Genomic DNA, 14,341 nt, shown 5'->3' on the forward strand with positions numbered 1-14,341 from the left:
GTTTCTTTGATGAAGAATATTTTAATTGATCGATATTTGAAGGTCGAGATTTTTGGTCAAAAAGTTTTAAAGTGTTTTTTTTAGAGTACGGCAGATCTATGCTCAAGCCCTACGGTTTTTATGTCGTAACTAAACAAATTGGATGTCCTTTGTAGTTATTTCAGGTGACTGTTTGTACTACTCACAAACTCTGTCCGCCAAATCAATCCGAACTAACACATATCACTATGTGAAACCATACCTTTATAGCAAGCTCGAGAGAATTTAGTGAGAACGGCAGTCTAAAATCAATAACAGAGCAATGAATGACGTCATCTTTATTCAGTTTATTTGTGATTCAACGTCTTAAAGCGTCTAATGTCGGATGAACCAGATGCTAAAAGGTCAAATTATAGTTAAACTGGTCAAAAATATGAATCATTGGTATCTAGCACTCTAAAATATCATATTCATTTTCCTCAACAAAACGTACAAACTAAACGCAAGTCTGATATTTCTGGCTATAGACCTCTAATTTCAATTTTGAGCACCTTAATCATCCCGACTTAATACCGTTTTCAGACGAGGGGTCACATTTACCTTGAGTTGTCGGGCAATTTCTTCCTTAGATTGGTTTGGATCTATCCCAAGACGACGCAAATCTTCATCTGTGAGTTTCGACAGATCGATCTTTTTCTTGCCTTCTCTTAATTTGACCTGGAAAAGATAATTTTGGGTCAGGCAAAAGTCTGAAGTGCATTCATTTCTGAAAAAAAAAGAATAACTTAAACATTTCTAGATTATTAGTAAGATGACGAATATTTTATCGACCAGACTCTTGATGCCAATTGGAACCTATCATACTGTTCAAAAAGCAGATTGTATCTATTATACCGAAAGAAGAAAAATATAAAATCATTCCGACACATAAACTCAAAATTGTGTCGCCTGTGTTGTAATCCAAACCAATGGAGCACTGACCTCTATTTTTATGTAACGCAGTATTCATAATAATATGCTCAGAGTGCTTTACAGAAATATTTAAATTTATCATGTAGGACGAGAATTGGCTATTAATACTGTTTTTCAATAGATTGTTCATTAAAAGTGGGTAGTCTGGGTTATCATCTGAGTCAAAGTAAGGCGCACGGTTAAAAAATTTAGATCAAAGCAGTGTAGATTTGATTTCAAAAATAATGATAAAATACTAGAAAGTAGGATTTCTTCCCATTTATCTCTGTTAAAGTCAAGTTTACAGACGAATGTTCAGTCTTACATTCATAAATCACATTGTAAAACTGAGCAATAAATATGCAGCACGCATGGAAATTCTTTTATATCTAAATCATATATATATATATATATATATATATATATATATATATATATATATATATATAGAGAGAGAGAGAGAGAGAGAGAGAGAGAGAGAGAGAGAGAGAGAGAGATCAGAAAATAAGTATACTTTTGACGATATCATCCCATTTTACATTACAAGCGTCTTCTTTTTTAGAAATAGCTCACTGAGCTAAAACAATGTTTTGTTTCATAAATGATTAGAGAAATATAAGACATGATTTATTCCTTTGTTTTATATGAACAATATTATCCTTATAGAAAACTGTACAAACAATAGAACTCAAATCGAAATAAGGAGCTTATCATTTTCGTAAAAATTCTTACCTGTCCCTTTTCATCGACTTCAAAATAATTTCCATCATCTGAATCAACACCTGAAAGATTTGAATTTGAAAGAATAGGTAAGTACCACAATAGTTATAGTGAAGGTAAAAATCATGTTACAAGCTTTATTTATAAATAGCATAGAAAATTTGATTAATGGTAGTATTTTGCAGCTTTTTGGTCTTTTCATATCACATTCGCCTTTGGATTTAGGTTTCGAATTCCGCAATGATCAACGCAAAGTTGAATCCTAGAAAAGACTCTTTACTCACATTCTCTCATTGCACTCAGGCGTAAAATTAGTATTTGGACATTAACAGCGTTGTCTCTGTGAAAAAGATGTATTATCGCCTTGCGGGCGTCGCTGTTGTCAATGGACCCCTTGTAAAGCACCATCGTTCCCTATTAGTGATGTAGATGAGTGCTTTAGATGATCGTGAACAGAAAGGACATCACCATAAAGACAAGAAAAGTAAGATCATTTCATACACCATTATAAATCTATGGTACTTACTATCTTTGCGACCTTTAGTTTTCTTCGTACCAATTAGATTTCCTTGTTCATCTGAAATGAGATGGATTTTTTAAAAAATGAAATTCCCTTTATTCATCCTATAAGGTCTCTAGGGTCTATTCCAAGGGAAGTCTGGAATAACCCAGGCGTCAGTAGCAAATTAAGAAAGGACGAGGTGACTTGCTCAAGACCACACAGCGCAGCGGTGGGTGATCTAAACAAAGACCGTACAGTTAGCCACGCTGCTCCCTAAACTTTGATATAGTGACATATTTCTTCGTGGAATCATATGATTTAATAACAATTACCATTCGATTAGATTAATCTAAAGACTTATGGTCAACGAGCCACTTTGGATATGCACAATTAAAATTCTTACCGTCCAATGACATGACATGACATAACAATAATCACTGATAGATCGCCAACTTCCAAATTGATAAAATGCTCATCGGCGCTTGGAATTACAGAAAACTTACGCACAAGCACACACTCACACACTCACAACATACACACATGCACATACACTGTACATTTAATATTAAATTCATTGTTCATGATTAATTTTAGATATCATACATTTGTTTATAAAACTCTGTTTAATTATTTTTTTTTGAAAGAGGAAAAAGGACCCAGATCTTTTTGTTTGAAGGGATAAAGAGTTCCAAATGCTTGAGCAGCGTAAGTAAAAAGTGATTGAAAATCATAGTTTTAGGGAAAAGTAAATCGATATAATAAGAGTATGAGGATCTACGTGTACGCAGAGGCTTGCGAATTTTAACGAGGGAGATAAACAGACAGATGGAGGAGATCTAGCATAAAGCTTGTCACTATTTTTTCCTATTAATTTTAGCGACACTCATGGGAGTATTATATATCGTCATACCAAGAGCAACATTCAAATGGTAAAAATAAAAGATTTTGTGGAATCGTGATTATTTGAGTCATCTATAACAATCAAAATTACACCTCACGCATACTGAATTTCTCAATGATCTATTATTTTGTCTTCTTAACCCTCTCCATACCAACTATAGGAAAATCGTCACATTCGTTACAATACAACAAATATTTTTCTTATTCAAATTTCTTTTGCACATCATAAAATTTAAAGAAAATGAACAGAATGTTTTGATAAAAAGTTATGTATGGCAAGAACTTACTGCTAGTGCGTTTGAGTGATAAAAAATGTGTTTTTGTGTTAGTTGAGTGTGTAGTTTTGGAGGAAATCCTGAAAATGGCTGGCAAGGAGAATGTTAACGTAAACGTAGTTGAGAAACTATCAACATTTTTATACATTTATAATTCCAGAAGATAACATTTTTACTAATTTTTAAAAATTCAAAAGACTATCATTGATTGTAAAACGTTTATTTGTTAGATAAATTTATAACTTACTGAATAGTTAGGATAATCTATTGTAATGACTGACAAAAAAATAATCTGAAAAATAAGAATATTTTCTTTCTGACATCTTTTAGATATTTAATTTCCTTGAAGGGGGGGGGAGGGGTTGGGCGAAGTGGCCGATTGGTTAAGGCATTGCACTGTGACCTGGAAGGTCCAGGGTTCGAGCCCCGCTTCGGGCACTTTCGTTTTTGTTTTTTGTTTTTTGGGGGTTTTTTTCGTGAGCAAGATTATTATTAACCCCCAATTTGCTCACTTGGACAACATGGTTGATTCCTGTTGACATCAGACATCTTGTTTGATGAATTATCTATATTATTCCTTCATGAAATGCCTTAGCGACGATATCGTACGATGTCGTGGTGGAGGGGCATAACAATAATAATTTCCTTGAAATATGAATAGATCGATATAGATAAAACTCACCATATTCATATTCATATTCTGATCCTTCGTCATCCTCTGCCTGGAACCAAAAGAAATCAGAATATAAAGGATTATATATAAAACAAGTTGGTAACATCTGGGATGATCGAAGGAAAGAGAGCTAGAGGAAGACAAAGAATGACATTTAAATAACCTAAGAATGACCAAAAATTGATTTTAAAAAACAACACAATTTCATGCGCACCGCAGAGGATCGTGATTCGTTGAGACATCCGACCGGAAACGTGCTCAAGAGTACAAGCCACGATGGATGATGATGATATAAACCAACTCACATTAATTATCCAGCATTAAATGGAAGCATAATCTCAAATTCCAGGTGTATTTTACTTCAATAACAACACCAAAACATTTCCTCAAAACCACAGATTATCTTTATGCTATCAATTTTTATGATTATATAAATAACCATGAGATCCGTCAAAGAATTTGTGGGATTATTTTGTTTTGTTTTGTTTTTGTTTCTTGTTGGCTTTTTTTTCTATTTTGTGAGATAATCATTTTGTCTGGATTATTACAAAAATTTAGGCTGCTTGAAGTTATAAACTATACAAGCATGAAATGAAAAAGATATAAAGAATCCTCCAAAAAAAAAAATAAACAAAATACGTAAAACTCGGTACATCATGGTATAAAAACTCTTTTCGAGGCAACGACAAAAACGTATTTGATTATCAAAATCCAGAAAGTTGAAAGTTGAGGTCTTTTCATAATTAGTCATGACAAATTGGGAAATAAAAAATGAAAAATGAATAAAATAAAAAATAAATAGAATTCCCTTTATTCATCCCATAGGGGAAATTTGTCTCTAGAGTCTATTCCAAGGAAAGACTGGAATAACCTAGGAGTCAGCCGCAGTGCAGCGCCGCAGTTTGAGAAATAAAAAATTAAAAAATAATAATACTGTTGACAAAATGTAACCTTTTTAAAATAATATATTTTTTGGGTTTGTAGACTCACCGCTCCTTTTCTTATCTTTTTCACAAGTCGTCCTTTGTCATCATAGATATATTCATACTCCTCTCCTTTCTGTCAAAACAAACAAAACAATCATATAGATAAATGAACTCAAAAATTGGGTACTGAGAGATGATTTAATTAATGCTATGCTTTTAAGTATAATACACACAACATTCACCAGCCAAATTAAACATACCAATACGCAAAACTGTATGTAACCTTTAACATTTTACAGTCTGATCGATATAATTTAGTGAGAACTAATCACTCACAGACTGTCAAAATATAATAGCATTTAGCTGAGTGACGTCAATTTTGTTCCTTCTATAATACTATTTTTACATTTTTATAGCTCGGCTTATTTTTAAAAAGGCTTAATCCTACTCCTTCAAACACAAAAATCAAAGTAAAATTAAAATGTAAGATCAAACAATATGTATATATATTTGCCTACCTTTCCTTTTCCTTTCTTCTTTTGACCAATCAGCTTTCCATCTTTGTCGTAAACATACTCAATCTCTTCTTCACTATCATCACCTCCTCTCTGTAGAAATAACAAAGTTTTCTTTATTAATTCTTTAAAATAGGGAGGGGGCCCTTACGGCTCAAGTAGAGCATTGATCAGCATTTCGACTCACATTCAACGGTTATTTTGTTTTACTATGCTTTGTTTTTTTCTGTATTTTTTTTTGTTGTGTTTTTTGTTTGTTTGTGTGTCTATTTGTTTTGAATTGTTTTCTTTGTTTTGTTTGTTTCGACGTGCACTTATGTGAAGATCTGATAGCCCAATTCATAATGGGCTCATTGTTGTAATGGAAATCTCAAAAAAATTACAACAATGTTACAATATGCCTATAACTAGGTTCGGATGCCAGACATGCATATATGTACACGTCGGTTTGTTTGGGTTTGTTTTGTTGTATTTTTTTCCGAAAGGTACGCTTTTGCTATTTCAGCAATTAAAGTTCAGATTCTCCTACTCTAGCAGAACAAATTTTTCGTCAGGTTGACCACACAAAAAATGTACTTCAAATGTCGGTCGTGGATTCAAATTACCCTAAAGTCTCATTTCTGTAATTCTGTGGAGTATCACGCTTCAGGTGGAAGTCTATGATACAAGTTGGTTCGATGTCCGAAGTAAAGGGGTCCCGATAGCTCAGTTGATAGAGCACTAACACCCTTCACACTACGCAAATCGACGGCTGATAAAGTCAAGATTTTTTCTGATTCTCCCCCCCCCCCTCGAACACACACACACACACAACCCATTCTGTTCACCCAGCAGTGATTGTGTAGCTGGGTCTGTTAGAGCTAATGGAAAATCCTTTGCTATAGACTAGCGTCCTATTTAAAGGGTAGCAAGCAATTGCTTTTGTCCGTTTCACACTATAGGAAAAGGGATAAAAATCCGGCTCCACGGGCTTAATTTAATGGCTCCTAAGGACTACTTTTACTTATATGAAGTAAATAAATTTTTCTAACCAAATTTAAAAGCTATTTTTAGTTGTTAGAATAATGTGTAAGCTCAATCGGGATTGAACTTACCTTCCCTGCTTTCTTCTTTTTCTGCTTTATAAGATTTCCATGTTCGTCATACTCCATCTCATACTCCGATCCACTGTCTTCACCATCCTGCGTGTGGGAATGATAAATAATGAATAAATGAATAAAAAACTATATTTTTTCTTGAGCTTTGAGCTTATTTTAAACATAGTGTAATATCCAATAAACGTGCTCAAAGCGCTTCACAAGGGGTCCCTAGCCAACAGCAACTCTTAAAATGTAGAACAAGACATGACGCCTGTTAGGCAATATTACAAATTTTTTTTCGAACAGAGACAACGCTGTTAACGGCCAGGTACTCATTTTACACCTGAGTACGGTGATTTAATGTGAGTAAAGAGTCTTTTCTAATGACTCAACTATGCACCGAGCGAGGCTCGAACCCAGAACCTTCCGATCCTAAAGTGCGCATCATACCACAAGACGCACAATGTGTATGTTTTCACAATGCTCAGTGCTTGATAATGCTTCATTTATTCCTCTTAAAGTCGATATTAAGGAACCAAATCTACATAGTTTAAGAAATAAAATTAGCAATTGCCGAAAGCGGTGCTCAATAAGAAATAAAATTAGCAATTGCCGAAAGCGGTGCTCAATAAGAAATAAAATTAGCAATTGCCGAAAGCGGTGCTCAATAAGAAATAAAATTAGCAATTGCCGAAAGCGGTGCTCTATAAGAAATAAAATTAGCAATTGCCGAAAGTGGTGCTCTATAAGAAATAAGATTAGCAATTGCCGAAAGTGGTGCTCTATAAGAAATAAAATTAGCAATTGCCGAAAGTGGTGCTCTAATCAGGACCTACAGATCCCAGGGAAAGTGCCGTAACTCAATGAAAGCTCATAATTTGGTCCTCACTCAAGATGATTGTGGTAATGTTTCTCTTTTGAATGGGTCTTAAATACATTCTACTTTGGACAACATGGGTGATTCCAGTTGACATCAGACATCTTGTTTGAAGGATTATCTATATTCATTCATGGAATTCCTAGGCAACGGTGTCGAATGTTGCCGTGGCCGAAGGACATAATTTATTTTTTTAATATTACATATTGCTGATTTGTTTTATTAATGAATGAAGTTAACAATGGTGTAATTATTACCTTTCCTTTTCTTTTCTTTCTAATAATTCGTCCGTGCTCATCATGTTCCTGTGTCAATATAAAGAGAAGAATATCCTAACACCAATAGGAAACACATCGATTAACAAAAATAATATAGAGAGAGCATTTTAATAGAGCATTTATATAGCGCATTATCCACTAAACGTGCTCAAGCGCTTTACAAGGGGTCCCTGGTCAACAACAACATTTAACATTTAGGACGGGATATGACGCCTGTTAGGCGATATTACATTTTTTTCCGGACAGAAACAACGCTGTTAACGCCCAGGTACTCATTTTACACCTAAGTACGGTGAGGGACTGTGAGTAAAGAGCCATTTCCGAGGACTCAAACGCCTATGTTAAACGTTGCTGTTGGTCAGTGACCCATTTAAAGCTCTTTGAGCACGTTTAGTGGATTTTGCGCTACATAAAAGCTCATTTATTTTCTTTTTATTCTCAAACCTATGCAAAATATTGTCCATTACAGAATGTAAAAAAACAAGCCCTTAATCAAGTGTGGTTCTCAGACCTGCTAAAATGTCCACACATATTAAAACCATAATATGTGACCAACCACGTCACTATAGTAGTATGTCTGAATGATCCAAATAAACAAACTTGAGTTTTAATTTTGAAAATGATTAGAATAAGAAAATATCACTATTTAAAAAATAATTTAAGCAACATAACTCACCGCCTTCAATAAAGGTGGATATCAATTTTAACTTCAATCTATTAGGTTTGCGAAAAGTTTAATTTTAAGTCTCATAAATGAATTCATACTTTTTTTTTAATGAGATGATTGGTCATATTATTGAAATGCTCCATATTAAGGCAAACTATATTTAGATTTTTTTAAATGACAAAATAAGATCAATTTACCAATAGTTCAACGTGGAATGGAATGACTAAGCAAGACCAGCCTCCAAATTGAAAAATTATTAAACAAATTTAATAAGGTAAAAAAATGTAAATCATTTGATAGATTATATTTTATCCTTCCCAAAACGTTAGAATAGTGACATCGGACAGATTATTTGAATTGTTTTTAAAATAGAGCTTTTATATAGCGCAATATCCACTAAATGTGTTCAAAGGGTCACTGACCTACAGCAACACATAACATGTAGAACGAAACATGACGCCTGTTAAGCGATATTACAATCCAGGTACTCATTTTACGCATGAGTACGATGAGAGAATGTGAGTAAAGAGTCTTTTCCAAGGACTCAGCTATGCGCCGAACAAGGCTAGAACCCGGGATCTTTCGATCGAAAAGCGAGTTTCATACCACTAGACCACATCGCCGAATGACAAGATATAATGATATAAACATGTTTTAAAAAGTCGTCTTAGTATTCTAAAGAATGGGGAAGGGTAAAATCTATTAACCATTGGAAAATCGTCACCTTCCTTGCGATAAAACCAATAATTACTCATTCTGATTTCAATTTTACATCACAAAATTGAAACAATTTTTTTTTTTTGTTATCGCTATAAAACCTTGAAACTGTTTGTAGGGCTCAATTTGCTTAATAATGGATATTATGTTTCGAATGTAATTGTTGCTTTCCTGTTTGAGTAAGAAAAATCTATTTTTGTGTTGGGCGTATTGGGAAAATTTTGAAAATGGCCGGTATGGAGAGGGTTAATGATATACATTTTACCATAGTTGTTTAATAATTTTAAACTGGGGGTAAATTTGAAGGATGGTCATAGTCACCCCAATCCACGGCATTCTATTGGAGTTTTAATTTCCTATTGAAATCAACAAAGTCGATACATACATAAATAAACTCATCGTCTTCCGTTATTTTCCCTCTTCTCTTCGTCTTCTTTCGTATCTTTCCTGTCAGAGGGTCAATTTCTGAAATTTTAGAAAAAAAAATTAATTTTAAATTTAAATACTTACTGTAATGATGAAAACCATAATTAAAAGTGTCCACTATTATTTAATTTGTAATCATCTATTTTATACTAAATCCCATTTAATCAACTACAATATGTGTAAAATGTTGTAGGTAATGACATTAGTTTGAAATTCGATATTACCTAACTTTATATTTATACTGGACATTATGCAAATTAAATGGGTTTTATGTTTTTTGACAAACAAGACAGTCAGATTTTATATTTTTTATAAGATAATGTTAATATTTCTCAGGTCCCCTTTTCTCAAGATATTAAATACATTAGCTTTATCCTAAAGTGAAAGGATATTTTGACGTCATCTGAAATTAACTCACATTCTACGAGTATCAACTAAAAGATGAATAATTTACATCATTGTTTTCAAAGTTACTGTCAGTCATTTCTAATGACTAATAAGCATAAAGAGAATTATGTGCACAGGGTTTTTAGCGTTGTTAAACTAAAGTGAAATCTATTTATTTTTACAAACTATACAAGGAACATGGCAAAACAGTGCAGTTTGAAAATGAAACAATTTTGTGCCAAGCAAACTTGAGCAACGCATGTGCCAAAATGTTAGTCCAAGTCATGATATTTACATATTTTAATGAAGGTGATCAACGAACAAAAATTCTGATTAAACCTACAATCCGTTTTACAATACACTCTTACAGTGTCCGTCACCGTATATAGCCTGGTGCTCGTTTACACTTTAGTCGAATGAGGTAATGTGTGCAAAGGTATATGCTTATACTATGAAATACAATAGTGTTTGACACACTAATGACTTTGATTCTTCTTTCTAGAGCTTCTTTGTAAAGCACTTTTTTTTTAGAATTTGTGCTATATTAAAGCTCAAGTTTTGTTGGGTATGTTTTGTTTTTTTGTTTTGTTTTTTTTTTTGCTTTTTGTTGCTCTGACATAAGCCAACAAATGCCTTAACAAATGAATGTTTGTCAGTTGTTAAGCACTCAGTATTACACATTTGGAATCAAATGATAAATTTTGCAAGTTCAAGAACACATTTTAAAACAAAATGATATTAACATACAATAAATGTTATTTTAATATGATTAGTTTTAATGGGTTATTTTATCTAAATGTGCAATGAAGCGTGTCAGCTACATTTGTGGACATTTCAATCATAAACCACAGTTTGATCTGACAGCTCATCTCATTAAATTTTTCTTAAGATTTTTAAAAAAAATTAAAATTGAGCTTTTATATAGCGCAATATCCACTAAACGTGCTCAAAGCGCTTTACAAGGGGTTCCTGGCCAACAGCAACATTTAACATGTAGGACGGGACATGACGCTTGTTAGGCGATATTACATTTTTTTTTCGGACAGAGACAACGCTGTTAACTGCCAGGTACTCATTTTACAACTGAGTACGGTGAGATAATGTGAGTAAAGAGCCCTCTCCAAGGACTCAACTATGCGCCAAGGGAGGCTCGAACCCAGGACCTTCCGTTCCGAAAGCGAGTGTCATACCACTAGATCACATCGCCGCAAAAAGGTAACATCGGGCGGAGTTGGCATCAAAACCACCTGCCTTAATATCAATCTTTTTTTTTCAAAACAAAAAAAAAAACTCTAATTTGTTAAACTCCTACCAACACCCAAAGCAGAAATATCAAGTTTCCGAGTCCATGGCACTTTGGTTGCTATGGTTACGGCGGCCATATTGGAATGATTTTTATTTTCGTTTTAAAGTTGTTGTTGTTGTTGGTGTTGTTGTTGTTGTTATAGTTGTTGATGATGATGTTTTTAAAATATACTCTTTCACGGAACGATGTCTATCGTGTATGATTATTGTTGTCCTTCCAGTCTTTTATTCAGAATTTACAGATTATGACACATTTTGCCATATAGATAGAATGCAGTTGATGTCACTCTGGTATTTGTTGTTGTTTTTTTAGTTTGTTTTTTTGTGGGGGTTTTTTTTTGCCATCCACGTTTATGAGTAATTCTCACTTAACTCTATTATCCAGACTATAAATGTTCATATGGTTACACATAGTTCTGTGTGTTGGTCCGTTATACTTCCGGATGGCAATGTTGTGAGCTTCTTAGCCAAGCGCATACTATCTATAGGGTCTCACTAAATTTTCTCTATTTGATTAGGTCTGTATACAACAGTGACAATCAGACAAAGGCCTTGACTGGGGATCAAACCTCAGACCTTCTGATCGTTAGGAGGTCTGGGGTTTGATTCTTAGTCGAGTCAGGCAGATTATTATGATGATTTTTTTTCTTTTCTTTCTGCTTTGTCTGGCACCTTTTAAGATTTCTATTTTGAAAAATGTTTGTTTAATTAAATTAAATTCCCTTTAATCATCCCATATGGGAAATTTGTCTCAAGGGTCTATTCCAAGGGAAAACTGGAATGACCCGGGCGTCAGCCGCGGTGCAGCGCTGCAAATTGAGCTAGGGTTAGGTGACTTGCTCAAGGTCACACGGCGCAGCCGCAGGTGATCGAACTCGGTACCTATCGGGTACGAAGCAAAGACCGTACTGCTGAGCTACGCTGCCCCCTCCCCCCCCCCCCCCCCCAGTCCACCAGTGCCTGCTCCCTAATTTGTCACAGTGAACCTTAAGAGTACAATTCTATAGTCAGTGAAGTGCAGACCAGTGATTGTAAGTTTTGTTAAAACAATTAATTAATTAATCCTCTGCAAGTCTACTTGGAAAGACAGTATAATATGTTTGTACCTTATTCTTCTATATATCTTGCAGGGTCCTTTCAAAATTATAAGTGTCGGACCACGAAAAACGAAACAAAATCTGAGAAAATTGTAGAATGGTCGATAGACAAATATAAAAACGCATAATGGAGACAATTTCAAAATATCCACATAGACTGAGACGAAAAAGTAAGAGATATTTTATGAAATGTAAAAAAAATTACCAAAAAAAAAAAAAACAATTCAATACGAAACAATTTCGTTTCATGAGTTTTGCGAAACGTTGCACCTTGTAAATTCATTTGAAAGAAGGCAATGAATATCTACATAGATAAACAAAATAATTGTCCTCGTACATACATTTCAAATTATGTAAATTCAAAAATATTCGAAGCATTCAAGTTGTGGTATTTCCCCGAAAAAAAGTTATATATAAACTAATAATAAATATCTGGTCAAGAATGCTGCAGTTAGAGGAAAAGAGAAAGATATTGATAAGAAAAAACTGGGTTGCATTCAATAGTCTTCCAAATTACTAATCTTCTTGAATGACAAAACTGTAAAATGAAACGTTAAGTTTAACCCATCGTATACTAATTTACAGGTCTGATAATCCTAATTGTTATGGGTCCCATTGCAGCAAAGTTAATTCAAACCAAATCCAAATAATGTCCATATTACAACAATGCTCAATCCACCCCATAATCGCGTTCGGTTATCAGACCTGCTAATATGTATACCCATATTCAACCCAAATGCTGGTGTGTGCTTAATGACATGAAATTGATTGATTTCTTCAAAATAAAATGTGACCCAACGTCTCAAAACGGCATTTTGTCGGGATTAACTTGATGCTAAAAAGTAAAATTATAGTAAAACTGGTCAAAAATATGAATCCTTGGTATTCAGCACTCTAATAAAATATCATATTCATTCTCCTCAATGATTTATACAAACTCAACGAAAAGTCTGATATTTCAATTTTTAACATCTTAATCATCCCGACTTAATATCGTTTTGAGACGAGGGGTCTTAAATGTAAAAGAGTTTTGTATGTGCCACACAATTCTTGATCAAATGTAGCCCAATGTCTCAAAACGGTATCATGTCGAGATGCACCATGTCCTGGAAATATTGCAATAATAGCCACAAATATGAAACGAAGTCAAAATTTATTCGTTTTGGTGGCGAAATAATGCAAATTCTTATTTTGCAAAAACAAACAAACAAACATAAAGTTCATATTTCATATCAGTTCAATCCTAAATCAATTATTAAGGGGGCCATTTGTCCAGACATAAAACCAATTTGAAAGGATGGGTCACAAATGCCATTTTATTGTCTTAAGGGTCAATTGAAGGCTCCAAATACTAGGACCAACAACCCCCCCCCCCCCTCTTACAAAACAAATAAGAAAAACCACTCAATTTTACGACAACTAACACACTGATAAGCACGAGTCTGTTGTTTAACTAAACGTTCCTTATTTCCAAATAAACTAGCCTATCTAAATCAAAATCAGATATCTACGCATATTCATATCTATTTTTATGTGTGTTTGTGTGTGTTCTGTGTCGTTGTGCACACTACTTTGTGTAATAAGTGACGTTAGAATTACAAAAAACGTTAGCCGCTAATGAATGGATGGATGATCTAATTATAAACAGTCTGCATTTCAATAAGCGAATGAATGTTGAAGCTACTCAGTAAGAAGATGGTTTACTGTACGTAGGTAGGTCATTGAAATTCAATTTTACTACAGAGAATTAAGCATAGAATTTGTCGAAACAATGAAGAAAGTAATTATTATGAAAGGAAATAATAATAATTGGGCCTACCATATTCGCCCTCATCGTCCGCCTCATTTCCATCTCTCAGTCTGGCTTTCCTGGTAAAAAAAAAAAAAGAAGGGAAAAAAATAAACCAAGTGTAATTATTAATTCTAGCTTTATTTAAATTAAGTTCATTTTCTTTAAAATTGAGCCATCTCCCTTTATGAAGAGTGCTTTATCTTTTATTCTAAATAATAAATAATGTTGTCAAATGGCGAAAATGGCTTCACACACAGAGGGAGAAGGAGGGGGGG

General features: G+C 33.8%; 1 protein-coding gene across 2 annotated transcripts in view; it reads right to left on the reverse strand.

Moving 5' to 3' along the window:
- The window catches only part of LOC144975227 (uncharacterized), a 93,785-nt gene that overhangs the window by 13,186 nt on the left and 66,258 nt on the right, over positions 1 to 14,341 (reverse strand). For both annotated transcript variants that reach the window (XM_078919112.1, XM_078919113.1), the window contains exons 22-31: positions 14,094 to 14,143; positions 9,445 to 9,524; positions 7,655 to 7,702; positions 6,536 to 6,622; positions 5,445 to 5,534; positions 4,991 to 5,059; positions 4,010 to 4,049; positions 2,177 to 2,227; positions 1,663 to 1,712; positions 580 to 696 (exon numbers count right to left, since the gene is read on the reverse strand). In XM_078919112.1, the coding sequence (XP_078775238.1) occupies positions 580 to 696; positions 1,663 to 1,712; positions 2,177 to 2,227; positions 4,010 to 4,049; positions 4,991 to 5,059; positions 5,445 to 5,534; positions 6,536 to 6,622; positions 7,655 to 7,702; positions 9,445 to 9,524; positions 14,094 to 14,143 (682 nt within the window). The remainder of the gene's footprint in view (positions 1 to 579; positions 697 to 1,662; positions 1,713 to 2,176; positions 2,228 to 4,009; positions 4,050 to 4,990; positions 5,060 to 5,444; positions 5,535 to 6,535; positions 6,623 to 7,654; positions 7,703 to 9,444; positions 9,525 to 14,093; positions 14,144 to 14,341) is intronic.

The sequence above is a fragment of the Berghia stephanieae genome, chromosome 6 (assembly GCF_034508935.2).
Source record: "Berghia stephanieae isolate SIO BIC M18660-M18661 chromosome 6, UCSD_Bste_1.3, whole genome shotgun sequence".
In the NCBI taxonomy this organism is placed as follows: Eukaryota; Metazoa; Mollusca; class Gastropoda; order Nudibranchia; family Aeolidiidae; genus Berghia; species Berghia stephanieae.